The sequence below is a fragment of the Myxine glutinosa genome, chromosome 11 (assembly GCF_964187855.1).
Source record: "Myxine glutinosa chromosome 11, kmMyxGlut1.1, whole genome shotgun sequence".
NCBI classification, from domain to species: domain Eukaryota; kingdom Metazoa; phylum Chordata; class Myxini; order Myxiniformes; family Myxinidae; genus Myxine; species Myxine glutinosa.
In genome coordinates this window covers 109,013,275-109,027,203 of record NC_136271.1, presented here as the reverse complement: position 1 = coordinate 109,027,203, position 13,929 = coordinate 109,013,275, and the positions used below count along the sequence as shown (strand labels likewise).

Here is a 13,929-nt window from a genome sequence, read left to right as displayed (position 1 = left end):
ATAAAGTCGCTACAACCTCCACCATGTGACCGTTAGTCCTGTCAGATTTGGTTGAGGTTGGATAAGTAACGACCGAATGTATCGTGGTCAGACAGACAGACAGACACCAAATTGCGTATTGTCGCGCGCATCCCTCGGTTAATACCGTAGGATCGCGGATGGCTCAAACGGACTTAAATGGAGGCGATGATCAATGACAGATTCGACTATAAAAGCACGGGAGGAAGAATGAAGAGGAAGAAGCTGCAAGCTCTTACCTGACGCCCCGACGGCAGCCCTCGATCCTGCAGGGAATGAACTCAAAACGGACACGGGGGTAAAATGTACAAAAATATAGATTTATTACGGAACCTCTGATGGTTAAACTGCCGAAATCTCGGCTCTCTGCTCACCTTCACTCTTTCATTCCTCTTTTCTCCCGCCTCTGGAACAAACTCCCTCACTCCCTTCAATCCCACTCCTCCCTCCAGGTCTTTAAAACAGCTGTTCACCACCATCTCTTATCTTCCCCCATCCAAAACCTTGATCTTTTCTACCCCCGCTAATTCACCCCAGATCCACCTTGTTTGAAATTCCAACTTCTTTCCTGGAAGTCCAGGCAGTGTCCATATGTTTTATACCTCTCCCACCGCCCCCTTCCCACGCCCCCCCCCCCCCCCCAAAGCCCTCGCCCTCTCTCAGATCTCTCGATGTCTCCATGTCTCTCGGTCCCTGCTCTCAAATGTTGTGTTTGTGTCCTTCCCCCTCTCTCCCCATCTTGTCTACCGCTCCCTATGTTATATGTTTTTTGTGTCGGTTTGTCTTTCTGTGTGATTAATGTTCGCTCTTTCACGAGCCTCGACCTTGTATACAAAAAAAAAAAAAAAAAAAAAAAAAAAAACCCGATACAACGAAACACGATGGAAGAACTAATTCTAAATTGGGATCCCGCACACCTCACTTCGACAACAGCACAGGGGCATGAATTAAATAAAAGAATCGTCGTGTTGTGCGTTCGTGGGTGCAAGCTTATCTCAGTCTGGCTGGATGTGTCCGTCAGGAATCGCCCAGGCTCCGGCGCTCGCGCGAAGCAGGCCTCTGTCCACCTCGGTCCCGCTCTGCTAGGCGGCGAGAGGCTCACCCCGCTCGTCGGTCGCACGCGAGGTCCCGTGTTTTGTAGCACCAAGCCTCGCTCCAAGCACCATGGGCACCAAGAATAACCCAGGGAAGACGCCAATGACCACCAGGGAAGAACGCAGGGAAGAAGAACGAACCGAACACCAAGCAAGAACCAGGTAAGAACGCAGGGAAGACGACCAGGGAAGCCGATGACCGAACACACCGAAGCCCCCAGAAAGCCCGCGAATCAGTCGTTTTGTCCCCCATTGTCTGACGTCAATTCTCCCGCGTTACCAATCCGTCCCTCCCTTCTTTGTGGTCTTTCCCGCCTTCTGATGTCACCGGCCCTCTTTCTCTAATCAGCGACCTGCTTCTAATTAGTGTTTCCGCGCCTTCCGCATGATTGGTCGAGTGTTCGCGCATTCTGCACTGATTCGCCGAGGTGTCCACGGTCAGTGGCCAATCAGTGCGCCGCTCCCTTCCACCAATCAGTGGACAGCTCCTTACCCCAACCAATCACACGTTCCCTGGGTGTGGCTCTTGCTTTTTAGCACGATGTTTGATGCCCATGCCGGCGTTGTACGCGGCCACTTCCCGCTTGTCTTTCCGGTTTGTTTTATTGTAAGGGAGGGGATTTAATTAGCGTGGTGCACCAAGGGCCTGTCTAAGTGTCTATGGAAGTGCGTTGCCATAAGGGGGACACTGGGTTGCTCTCAGAGGGAATGACAAACGAGGGAATTTTACCCATAATCCCTGTACTAATTGGCATGCCCCGCCCCCTCGCGACGGGGACACAGATATGCACTTATTCCGACATTCGGGCTACAAACAGAACTTATTACAGGTAGATACCCTATCACGACAGTCGAGTACCTACCTATGCAGATCTACCTGGCTCTAGATATTCCTCTACCTCCCCCCTTACCTCCCACCTCCCCCAACATAACAGTATTTTAGTGTGATTCAAGCCAATGTTTTTCATTTACATGATGTTGTTTCAACACCTTTTCTAGAACAGATTATGTCAAGTACAGTTTTGGCTTTTGTTTATCTTATTGCTCATAGATAAACCTGGCACACCGATGAATACATCACATTCTCTCTGCCTTTTATAATGTTCCCATTTCTTTAAAGACACAAAGTTTGACTGTCTCATCACTCATTTTCTGCGATTTCCATATAAGTTATTCGAGGTTCGAGGTTCGAGGTTTTCATATAAGTCATTGAAACTAAATCATTAGAGGTTCAGTACGAGGACGATCCTAATGACATCCACCGAGCTTCAATAATGCTTGTATCCCAAGCTGGACGTACAGCACCAACACTACAAAGCAGGCCACAATGGATCCGACAACTCTTCAAGCAATTCCTGAAGGTCTTGTCATGAAAGAAGAAAATTTTATTCTTTGTAAAGCTGAGCATGTGCAATATAAAACCCCAAAAGTTGCAGATTGTTTCCAGAATTGGGCTATGCTTTCAGATCCTTTGGGAAAGGTTGTGAGCCCTCCACTGAGCAACGCTTCAGAAACATCACAAACTTGCTTGACTGGGGAGAATGAAGCTATTTATTGCCAGGAAAACAATGTACAGTCATGTGAAAAAGTAAGTACACCCCATGTAAAGTTTTGACTTTTTTAACATATTTCAACATACAGCTATTTGATCTTCATTTCAACAATATTGACAGATAAAGATGATATAATATAACAAATATTATGAAACATTTACATTTTGTTGTCCATTGTATAATTTAAATAAACATAAATGCAAATTTCGCATGTGGAAAAAGTAAGTACACCCCTACATTTATCACTACAAATACCTAAAATTAGAATCAGGTGCACCAGCTCAGGTGCAAATGATTAGAACATTGTTAGAGAAGATCTTGGAGGAACCTGTCTTATTTAAACCTCAGACATTTAGTTTGGTTTGCTCTTTGTTGTTGAAGTGTGCGGCGTCACCATGCCTAGATCAAAAGAGCTCGCTGAGGCCTTCAGAAAGAAGTTTATAGATGCCTACGAGTCTGGGAAGGGATTTAAAAAGATCTCCAAATAATTTGAAATCAATCATTCGACTGTCCGGAAGATCATCTACAAGTGGAGAAGATTCCAAACACCTGCCAACTTGTTCAGGCCAGGCCGCCCCAGCAAGTTCAGCCCGAGAGCAGACCGCAAGATGCTGAAAGAAGTCTCTAAGAACCCCAGAATGTCATCACGGGACCTACAGGTAGCTCTTGCCACTGTTGATGTCAAAGTGCACGAGTGTACCATTAGAAAGAGGCTGCACAAATTTGATCTCCATGGGAGGTGTGCCAGGAGGAAACCTTTGCTGTCCAGAAAGAACATCAGGGCAAGACTAAAGTTTGCCAATGAACACCTTGGCAAAGACCAGCACTTCTGGAACAATGTGCTCTGGACAGATGAGTCAAAGGTAGAGCTATTTGGCCACAGTAGCAGAAGACATGTTTGGCGAAAACCAAAGATCGCATTTGACCACAAGAAGCTGATACCAACTATAAAGCATGGTGGTGGAAATATTATGGTTTGGGGCAGCTTTGCTGCATCAGGGCCTGGGCAGTTCACCATAGTAGAATCCACTATGAATTCTTCATTGTACCAGAGGGTGCTTGAGGATAATGTGAGGCCATCTGTCGGAAAGTTGAAGCTCAACCGAAGGTGGGCCTTGCAACATGACAATGACCCTAAACATACCAGTAAATCCACCAAGGAATGGCTGAAAAGAAAGAAATGGAGGGTTCTGGAATGGCCAAGTGAAAGCCCGGATCTAAATCCCATCGAGATGTTGTGGGGGGATTTGAAACGAGCTGTGCATGCAAGAAACCCCTCGAACTTCGCACAGCTGAAAGAATTCTGCATGGAGGAGTGGGCAAAAATTTCTCCCAGTCGATGTCAGAGACTGGTAGACAGTTATAAGAAATGCCTACTTGAGGTTGTTTCTGCCAAAGGAGGCAATACCACCTATTAGAGCCAAGGGTGTACTTACTTTTTCCACATGCGAAATTTGCATTTATGTTTATTTAAATTATACAATGGACTACAAAATGTAAATGTTTCATGATATTTGTTATATTATATCACCTTTATCTATCAATATTGTTGAAATGAAGATCAAATAGCTGTATGTTGAAATATGTTGAAAAAGTCAAAACTTTACATGGGGTGTACTTACTTTTTCACGTGACTGTATGTAGTGTCGGGAGGATTAGATATGCGTCACAGCTGTGGCTGTACCCTAGCATATTTTCTGATATGGTCCTGGTCTTGCTGCCTGTCCCATCCTCCACAAACTTTGGCGATAACCAAAGATAACAAAAAACGAAGAATTCAGCTGGAAAAAAAACTGCTGTTCATTGTGTGATCTTTCATTATTTAACACCGAATGCTTTGGTGTGTTTATGTCGTTGCCTTAGGTCACCAAGAAACCCCGAGCAGAAGATGATCAAGCGAGTAATTGCCTTGGAAGGAGACATTGTAAGGTGGGTGTAAAAGCAAAATCCGTAATAACTGGTTCCTTTGAATCTTGCCAGCTTTTACCAAGTGGCGACTAGGAGTGCAGCTGTCATTTTGCTATGGCAATGGCTCCTTTTTAACCTTGATCATACCTTAAACTTTCTTTTTAATCTCATAACATGAGATCTGATCATCCTGAAACACCTTGATATTGGTAGAATGGAAGCTTTGGTCTTCAGTTTTAACGGATAATGATCAGTCAGGTAAGACATCCTTGTTGAAAGCCCTTTATGCATGTATGTCATTCTGAAATGCAGACACAAGGCCCATGAAGGTTTTTATTTTTGAACATAAATTGTTATTCACCATTGTATATTATTTAATATATGTAGCTTGGCCACAATGCTTTGTTGCAGCTCCAACCAATTACCATGAGTCCGCATGCATCTTCCTCAGTTTACCAATCGCGCTTATCCGTTCTGCCTGTCTACCTAGTTTAAGTGCCTCATGAGTCCTGTTGTTGCTTCAATGCTGTTACTGTCACCTTTGTACCTCATTCCCCATCGTCCTTTTCACATACGCTCGTACACAGTGTGCAGAAAGCATTATTTATTTATTTTATTTTATACTCTTTTGGAGGGCTTGCACCATCCCGCATAATCATCCTGGATTATTGTCACATTCCATCTCACATCATCCCTCACAGTTAGATATAACCCTGGAGCCAATGAATGATTTAACAATATGCTAAGGGGTTGACTGTTTCATACGCCGACATGTATAAGATGAAATGTCTCTCAGCCAATTACGCAATGACCACTTGATGTGCATGGATGAACCAAGCAGAAGACCAAACAGCTACCGAATGAGTCGTGGCTCAGTGAGGAGGAGACGCAAGATAAGTTGCGAGTGATGAAATTGTTTGGGAGAGCAGCAAGATCGAACAACGGGGGGCAGCGAGGTGGGTTAGCTGTTTAGCAAAAGCCTAAAAAGAGTGAATGTCTGGCAAAGAGTGAAAAAGAGTGAAAATTTTTTGTCTCATGTTGATCATGTGACAGGACTTTAGAGATAAATTGACTCCACCCATGCCCTTCTAACCAAAGAAAGCTGCATAAAGCAACCATGAAAAGCTACACAAAGTAAACCCTTTGTCATTTCAAACTCTTCCCAGAGTCCCTCCACAGATGTAAAGACATTCACACATAGTACACACATGAGAATCCCAATGCTACACACAGGTTTTCATCACTTATTGGTGAATCATCAGCGGCAGTGCAGACAGAAACACGCGCCATCGAGGCTCCGAATCATGTACCATGTGCACATGCCAAAAAGCAATCAACATATCAATTAAAAACAAAGACCTAATCACAAAAAAAATGACCTAGTCACAAAAAAACCAAAGGACTTACCTTCCTTGTATAGCTTTTCATGGTTCCTTTATGCAACTTCCTTCAGCTAGAAGAGCATCATGGGAGGAGTCCATTTATTTACAATCCTAGCCACCTGGGTTTGATTACGTGAGAGCAAATTGGTTATTCATTCCAGTCACAGGTGAGATATGTGATGTGAGTGGGACGAAGGAAAAAGTCCGGGTTTCCAAAGGGACAGAAAATTCTTTGGAACAAATCAATCATGTGACTGAGAAATGTGCAAAGAGCTTCGAGTCTTCTTGGAGATGTCTGTATCAGCTTTGCACATCTAGATTTGGGGAGTTTCTACCATTCCTCCTTGTAGATTTGCTCAAGCTCTGTCCGGTTGTATGGGGAGCATTAGTGAACAGCAATCTTCAAGTCTTTCAATTTTCAGATTTGAGATTCACAATTCACAGATTTTCAATGGAATTCAAGTCAGGACATTTTTTTTTTTTTGTATACAGGATCGAGGCTCGTGAAAGAGCTAACATTTATCGCACAAAAAATCAAACAGACACACAAAGTAGATAATAAGCGGAGCGGTAGACAAGATGGGGAGAGAAGGGGAAGCACACAAACACAACATTTGAGAGCAGGGACATCGGGAGATCTGTGGGAGGGAGGGGGCTTGGGAAGGGGTGAGGGGGGTTCGAGAAGTATAAAACACAAGGACACTGCAAGGACTTCCAGGAAAGAAGTTGGAATTTCAAAAAAGTGAATCTGGGGTGAAATAAGCGGGGGGTAGAAAAGATCAAGGTTTTGGATGGGGGAAGATAAGAGATGGTAGTGAACAGCTGTTCTAAAGACCTGGAGGGATGAGGGATTTTTTTTATTTTTTTATTTTTTTACTATTTTTTTGCATACAGAATCGAGGCTCGTGAAAGAGCTAACATTTATTTCACAAACAAATCAAACAGACAAACAAAATATATAAAAAGAGGGAGCGGAAGACAAGATGGGGAGAGAAGGGTAAGCGCACAAACACAACATTTGAGAGCAGGGAGATGTGTGGGAGGGAGAGGGCTTGGGGGGAGGAGGCGTGCGAAGGGGGGGGGGGGGGGGAGGGGAGAAGTGTAAAACACAAGGACACCAAGGACTTCCAGGACAGAAGTTGGTATTTCAAAAAAGTGGATTTGGGGTGAAATTAGCGGGGGTAGAAAAGATCAAGGTTTTCGATGGGGGGAAGATAAGAGATGGTGGTGAACAGCTCTTTTGAAGATCTGGAGGGAGGAGTGGGATTGAAGAGAGTGAAGGAGTTTGTTCCAGAGGCGGGAGAAAAGAGGAGTGAAGTTGAGCAGAGAGTCTTGATTTTGGCAGTTTAACCATAAGAGGGTTGCAGGCAGATCTTGTGCGACCTGAAGGAATATTTGGGGGACAGAGCCCAGAGAGAGAGCTGGGGGAGCAAGGCCAGAGAGGAGTCGGTAGAAGACAGAAAGACCACCAACCTGACTGCAGTGAGTAAGTGAAAGGCCCATGGAGTTAGCTTCATCGCGGGAGATTCCAATTATTCTGAAAGCTTTGGTTTCAACAGCGTGAAGACGAGCTAGGTGTGAGGCAGGAGCACCAGCCTTGAAAATGAAATGAAAAAAAACGGATGAAAGCCTTGTATGTGGTGAGGAGTTCAGGTGTGCCAAGGAAGGACTTCGCATGACGGAGGATTCCCAGTCGGCGACTGGCTTTGGAGACCAGATTTGAAATGTGGTTTTCCCAGGAAAGATCATGGCAGATAGTGAGACCCAAAAGCTTGAGTGACAGAACTTCTTGGAGAGGATTATTCAGAAAGTAGATGGGAGGGTTGTCCAGTCGGTCTTTTCGGAGAGACATAGTAAGAGTGTGGGATTTGTCAGGATTGAAAGAGATGTTCCACTTGTTTGATCAGTCTGTGATTTTGTCCAGGTCTACAGAGAGTGAGGAGGCTGCAGACTGCCGATCTGAGGGATGAGGAATGGAGCGGCAGAGAATGGAGTCATCAGCAAAGAGATAGAGAGGATTTTCAAGAGAGTCAGAGAGATCATTGATGAAGACCAGAAAAAGCACAGGGCCCAGAACTCTGCCTTGGGGAACTCCAGCCTGAAGAGGAAGGGGAGATGAGAGAAACCCATTCAGGGCCACACGTTGACTACGACTAGAGAGGAAGTCCGCAAGCCATGCGTGGAGATTTCCATGGATACCATAGGAGGAGAGTTTGGTGAGCAGAGCGGGGTGCCAGACCGTATCGAAGGCATGTGATATGTCAAGGGAGATGGCTCTAATTTCCTGTTTGGCATTGAGGACCTCCATCCATTGTTGAGACAGCAGAAGCAGCATGTCCAGAGTAGAGTGACCTGGTCTGAAACCAAATTGATGATCAGAGATCAAGCCATTTGAGAAGAGGAAATATTTGATATCCAAAGCAATGATGGATTCAAGGGCTTTGCTGATAATTGGGAGAAGGCTGATTGGTCTGTAGTTGCAAGGATCTGTTTTTGCACATTTTTTAAAAACTCAACTGGACTATGTCCAGCTGAGTTTTTTCGACACCCAGTGTCCGTCGTCCGTCTGTCGTCTGTCTGTCTGTCTGTCTGTCTGTCTGTCTGTCTGTCGTCTATAAACAATTCGACGTCCATGCTCTAAAAGTCACAAATATTGACAAAATTTGATGAAACTTGTTATGCAGCATCTGTAAGACATAAACTAGTTTGGGATTGCATTTGGGCGTTGCACGCCCAAAAATGGGCGCGGCAGGGTGGCCATATTGAAAATCAATTTTTGTCATATATTTTTAGCACATATAAACTATATAGTTTGTGGTTATATTATGCATATTCTAACCATATTGATATAGACCAGTTGAGTTCAGGTTCCCTGGAACCTCTCTAGTTGTGTCAAGCGGTGATGTTGGCTGATTTCCAAGCTGATGACAGATGACCTTGAGCAAAAGAGAGGGTGCAGAGAACAGAGAGAGGGAGTGAAAGAGCGGCAGAGCAGGATTTTAGGACCCGTGGGCTGATGCCATCAGGTCCAGTTGCAGAATCAGAGTCGAGGGTTGACAGAAACTTTTCCACCTTGTCAGGAGGAAAGGACACAGCGTCCAGGAGCAGCTGGGTACGACTGAGTACGGTGGGTACAGAGAGGGATGGGTTTGGGACACAAGATTTAGAGGCAAACACAGAGTTGAGGCATTCAGCTTTTTCACGTGCGGAGTCAGCTGTGTAGCCGTTTGAGGTAAGGGATGGGATGGAGGGGGAACAAACACCAGAAACGGATTTGACCAGATGCCACCAGGATTTGGAAGAGGGAGACAGGTTTGAGAGTTCGGTCTTGAGAGTGGAGAGATATTGTTTCCTGGCTCTACTGAGGGTGGACACACACTTGTTTCGGGCTTTGTGAAAGGAAATGAGATTTCCTTCCATTGGATTTGCTTTCCAGGAGGCGAAGGCAAGTTGTTTCTGGGGAACTGCCTCACCACAAGATTGCGTGTACCATGGACGGGAGGAAGGGTATGACAACTGAAGACGAGATGGGATAAATCTGTGCATGAGAGAGAGAGAGCAATTTACTTTGGAAGAATTCCCAGGATGAGTTGATGTCAGAGGCGGTAGAGATGGGAGACCAGTCCAGATGATTGATGGCTGTTTGAAGACCTTGCCAGTTGGCCTGAGTGAAATGCCAGACTCGTCGACGCTGAGGAGGCTCTCTGACAATGGTCAGAGAGATGTCCACTTTAACAAGCACATGATCAGATGAGCCGATTTGAGCAGAAGAAGAGCAGCAGACATTTGCACGGACGTTAGTCATACCCAAGTCTAGAAGAGAAGATGCTCCGTCGACTGAGATCCGGGTCGGGAAATTGACAGATTGTGTCAGTCCCAGTGAGTCGCAGAAGTCCTTTGCTGAGGAGCCATGGCTGGTGAGAGAGGTACCCACACCCAGCCAACTGGCATGGTGACAATTGAAATCACCACATATGAGGAAGAGAGAGTTGGGATGAGTCGATGGAAGTTGGTCCATATTATCAGGCAGTGAGATGTAGATGGAGTCATCACTGTTTGGTGGACGGTACAACACACATATGAACAAAAGGTAGGAGCGAAGGGGAACCCGTAGCCAGAGGTACTCCTGGGGGTGAGGTGGAGAGAGGGCAGTGCAGGGCGAGTGAGGAAGAGAGTTTTTGATAAATATAGCAACCCAACCTCCAGGATGAGGCTCAGGTCTATCATACCGGAGGAGGGAGTAACCCAGGAGAGATATTAAGGAATCAGAGACATCATGAAGGAGGAAAGTTTCTGTTGAGCAGATCAAGTCTGGTTTGTCAGAAGCAACCTGTATGGAGAGATCAGGGCCACTCATGGACATTGGCTGGGCCACTCATGGACTTTCACGGTCTTGTTCTGAAGCCATTGCAATGTTACTTTGTCTGTATGCTTGGGATTATTGTCCTGTTCTGTGGAACATAAATGTTGGAACGCAGGCGAAGGTCTTTTCCACTCTAAAGCAGATTCTCCTCAAGGATTTGACTCTTATGGCTCCATTTATTGTTCTCTCTATCCTGACAATTCTCCATTGCCGCTGCTGAAAAGCATTCCCCTAGCATGATGCTGCCACCACCATGCTTCCCGGTAGGGATGCTGTTAAATGGGTGATGAGCTGTGCTCTGTTTCTGCCAGATATGTCTACAGTGCCTATAGAAAGTCTACCCACCCTTTCAAAATTTTCACCTTTTGTTTCATTATTGCCTGGAATTAAAATGCATTAAATCAGACTTTTCCACCTTTATTTACACATTGTAACCCATAACTTCCAAGTGAAAAACGCAATCCTCCACGACTGACTCCAAAACTCCAAAACATAAAACTCCAAAAAATCCTGACTCCAAAAACTCCACGCAATCAGATATATATAAACAAAATAGTGAGTTGTTAGTTCACGGTAGCAGGGAAAGCAATAAGAAGAAAAACATAACAAATTTGTGATTGATGAGTCACTGTTAATACAGTATTGATGACTTGGAAAATATACAAAGGAGAGCTACAAGATTTATCCCATCCTTGAAAGGCTTCACTTATGAGGATAGACTTGGAAAACTGAATCTTCTAACTTTTGTCATCAACTAATCTTCTAACTTCTGTCATCAACGTGCATGCAGAGATATGATGGAGACCTTTAAGATGCTCAATAAATATGACAATAAAGTCACGTCTTATCTACAGCACAATGCTTCCATAACCAGTGGACACTTTCAAACTACTAAAGCTGAGAGCCAATAAGAATGTAGGAAATAACTTATTTAAGCTGGGATTTATAAACTAGTGGAATAGCCTCTCAGTGGCTGTATTTGAAGCAGTGTGCTGCAATTTGTGAAAAAGATTGGATTTGAGTTGGCACAATGCAGAGTTCATGTTCCAGTATTGAGTTTCTCCCCCTGAAAGTGCAGACATTGTGGGAAATATATCACTGAACCAGGATCTGAACATAGAGGACTAAACAGACCCGTGTCCAGAAAGATACCTTCAATAAATCCTTAAGACCAAGGGCTCACAATGTAGAAGCTCAAAAGAAAATGTCCTAATACAAGAGAACCAACAAATCTGCCACAAAGAAATGCACAAGGTAATTGACCAAACAATATCTGCATGGAACTTAGTTAATCCTGAAAACACACCTCACCTCAAGAAAGAAATAAAAAGCAATAAGCCAGCTCGCAGTGCCAATGTTTTAACATTGTTGTGATGTAATAAAGTTGGGATGAGGACAAATTTAAAAAAAGCCTGGTACGAAAATAAGGAAACTGCTTACTGTTCACAGAATGTTTGACCAAAACCTAAGACTTTACATGATGAGAATGGAAAACTAGTCTTAATCATGAAGACCTAGTGTCGTTCAGCATCGCCAGACAAGACAGGTAAAATTCTTACACCTCATGAGACATGAGGTAGGCATTGGCCTAATTGAGTTGAATAACACACACCAAACAACAACTGTTGAATCAACTTCGAATGTAAAAAGCTGAACAGATCATCAGATATAACATGTACACGAGCACACAGAAAGGGAGCCTGAAACTGTATTGCTAACTCACCTTGCTGTGCGATTAGACAATCTAACTTTGCCTGAATAATGATGAAAAAAGACACCTGGAAGAGAAACAGCACAAAATTAGGTGAGAGCAAATTGCAAAGATTGCAAAGCTCCAACAATTGCAAAGAACACAAAGAAAATGTACTAAACACAATACCCTTACTAACCAACCCCATCAATGATAAAATGGAAGAATGACAAAAGGACAGGGAAATTGAAAAATAGAATTGGTTGGACCAGAAGTGGATAAGAAAGCCTTGCTGAAATCTGAAATTGTCTTCTACCGACTCCTCTCCGGCCTTGCTCCTCCAGCTCTCTCTGGGCTCTGTCCCCCAAATATTCCTAAAGGTCGCACAAGATCTGCCTGCAACCCTCTTATGGTTAAACTACCAAAATCAAGACTCTCTGCTCACCTTCACTCTTTCATTCCTCTTTTCTCCCACCTCTGGAACAAACTCCCCCACTCCCTTCAATCCCACTCCTTTCCTTCAATCCCAATCCCACTCCTTCAATCCTCCCAGGTCTTTAAAACAGCTGTTCACCACCATCTCTTATCTTCCCCCATCCAAAACCTTGATCTTTTCTACCCCCGCTAATTTCACCCCAAATCCTCTTTTTTGAAATAACAACTTATTTCCTGGAAGTCCTTGGTGTCCTTGTGTTTATACTTCTCCCACGCCGCCTCCCCCCAAGCCCTCTCCCTCCCACACATTCCCGATGTCCCTCACAAATGTTGAGTTTATGTGCTTCCCCTTCTCTCCCCATCTTGTCTACCGCTCCCCTTTTGATATACTTTGGTTCTTTGTCTGTTTGATTTGTTTGTGTGATAAATGTTAGCTCTTTCACGAGCCTCGATTATGTATACAAAAAAAAAAAGAAAAAAAAAAAGACCTCATTCTTTCATGAACCTACACTTTTTTGTATGAAATGAAATGAAAAAAAAGGAGTACAGATACATTCAAAGTACACTGACCCCATGCCAAAAAATTAATATCCTCCAGCGCGATACCGCCGTGCAGCACATAGAGACGCCATTGGGAGGGAGAGATGCACAAGAATTGATTAATTAATGCATAATTAAAATCAATAAATGTAAATCGTAAAATAATTAAACAATTGGCTAATAGCATACCGCGATCACCAGTGTTTCATCCGAAGCTGTAACTTTAAAAAAATTAGTTAAACAAGCCATTATTCGAAAAAATTAAATAATTAATTGATGAATCAATACATAATAAATCGATTAATTGATTGATCAATAAATCAAAAATATCCTTTATAGCCACATCACTTGGTCACTGTCATGTCCAAATATCAGCTTCCCAGCTCAAAAGGTGCCTGAGATATTGCTCAGATGAGAAAGAAAATAAATAAATGATTAATAATGAAAATAAATAAATAATAATCATGAAATAATTAAATAATTAATCAATTGGCTAATAAAATACCTAAACCACCACCGTAACCGCTAATAAAATACCTAAACCACCACCGAATATTCCTACAGGTCGCACAAGATCTGCCTGCAACCCTCTTATGGTCAAACTGCCAAAATCAAGACTCTCTGCTCACCTTCACTCCTTCATTCCTCTTTTCTCTCGCCTCTGGAACAAACTCCCTCACTCCCTTCAATCCCACTCCACCCTCCAGGTCTTTAAAACAGCTGTTCACCACCATCTCTTATCTTCCCCCATCCAAAACCTTGATCTTTTCTACCCCCGCTAATTTCACCCCAATTCCACTTTTTTGAAATACCAACTTCTGTCCTGGAAGTCATTGGTGTCCTTGTGTTTTATACTTCTCCCTCCACCCCCCCCCCCCCCCCCTTCCCATGCCTCCTCCCCCCAAGCCCTCTCCCTTCCACACATCTCCCTGCTCTCAAATGTTGT

General features: G+C 43.9%; 1 protein-coding gene across 3 annotated transcripts in view; it reads left to right on the top strand.

Annotated features, from left to right (window-relative positions):
* Positions 1–13,929, top strand: part of IMMP2L (inner mitochondrial membrane peptidase subunit 2) — a 327,553-nt gene that overhangs the window by 258,776 nt on the left and 54,848 nt on the right. For all 3 annotated transcript variants that reach the window (XM_068131294.2, XM_068131296.2, XM_068131295.2), the window contains exon 4: positions 4,529–4,594. In XM_068131294.2, the coding sequence (XP_067987395.1) occupies positions 4,529–4,594 (66 nt within the window). The remainder of the gene's footprint in view (positions 1–4,528; positions 4,595–13,929) is intronic.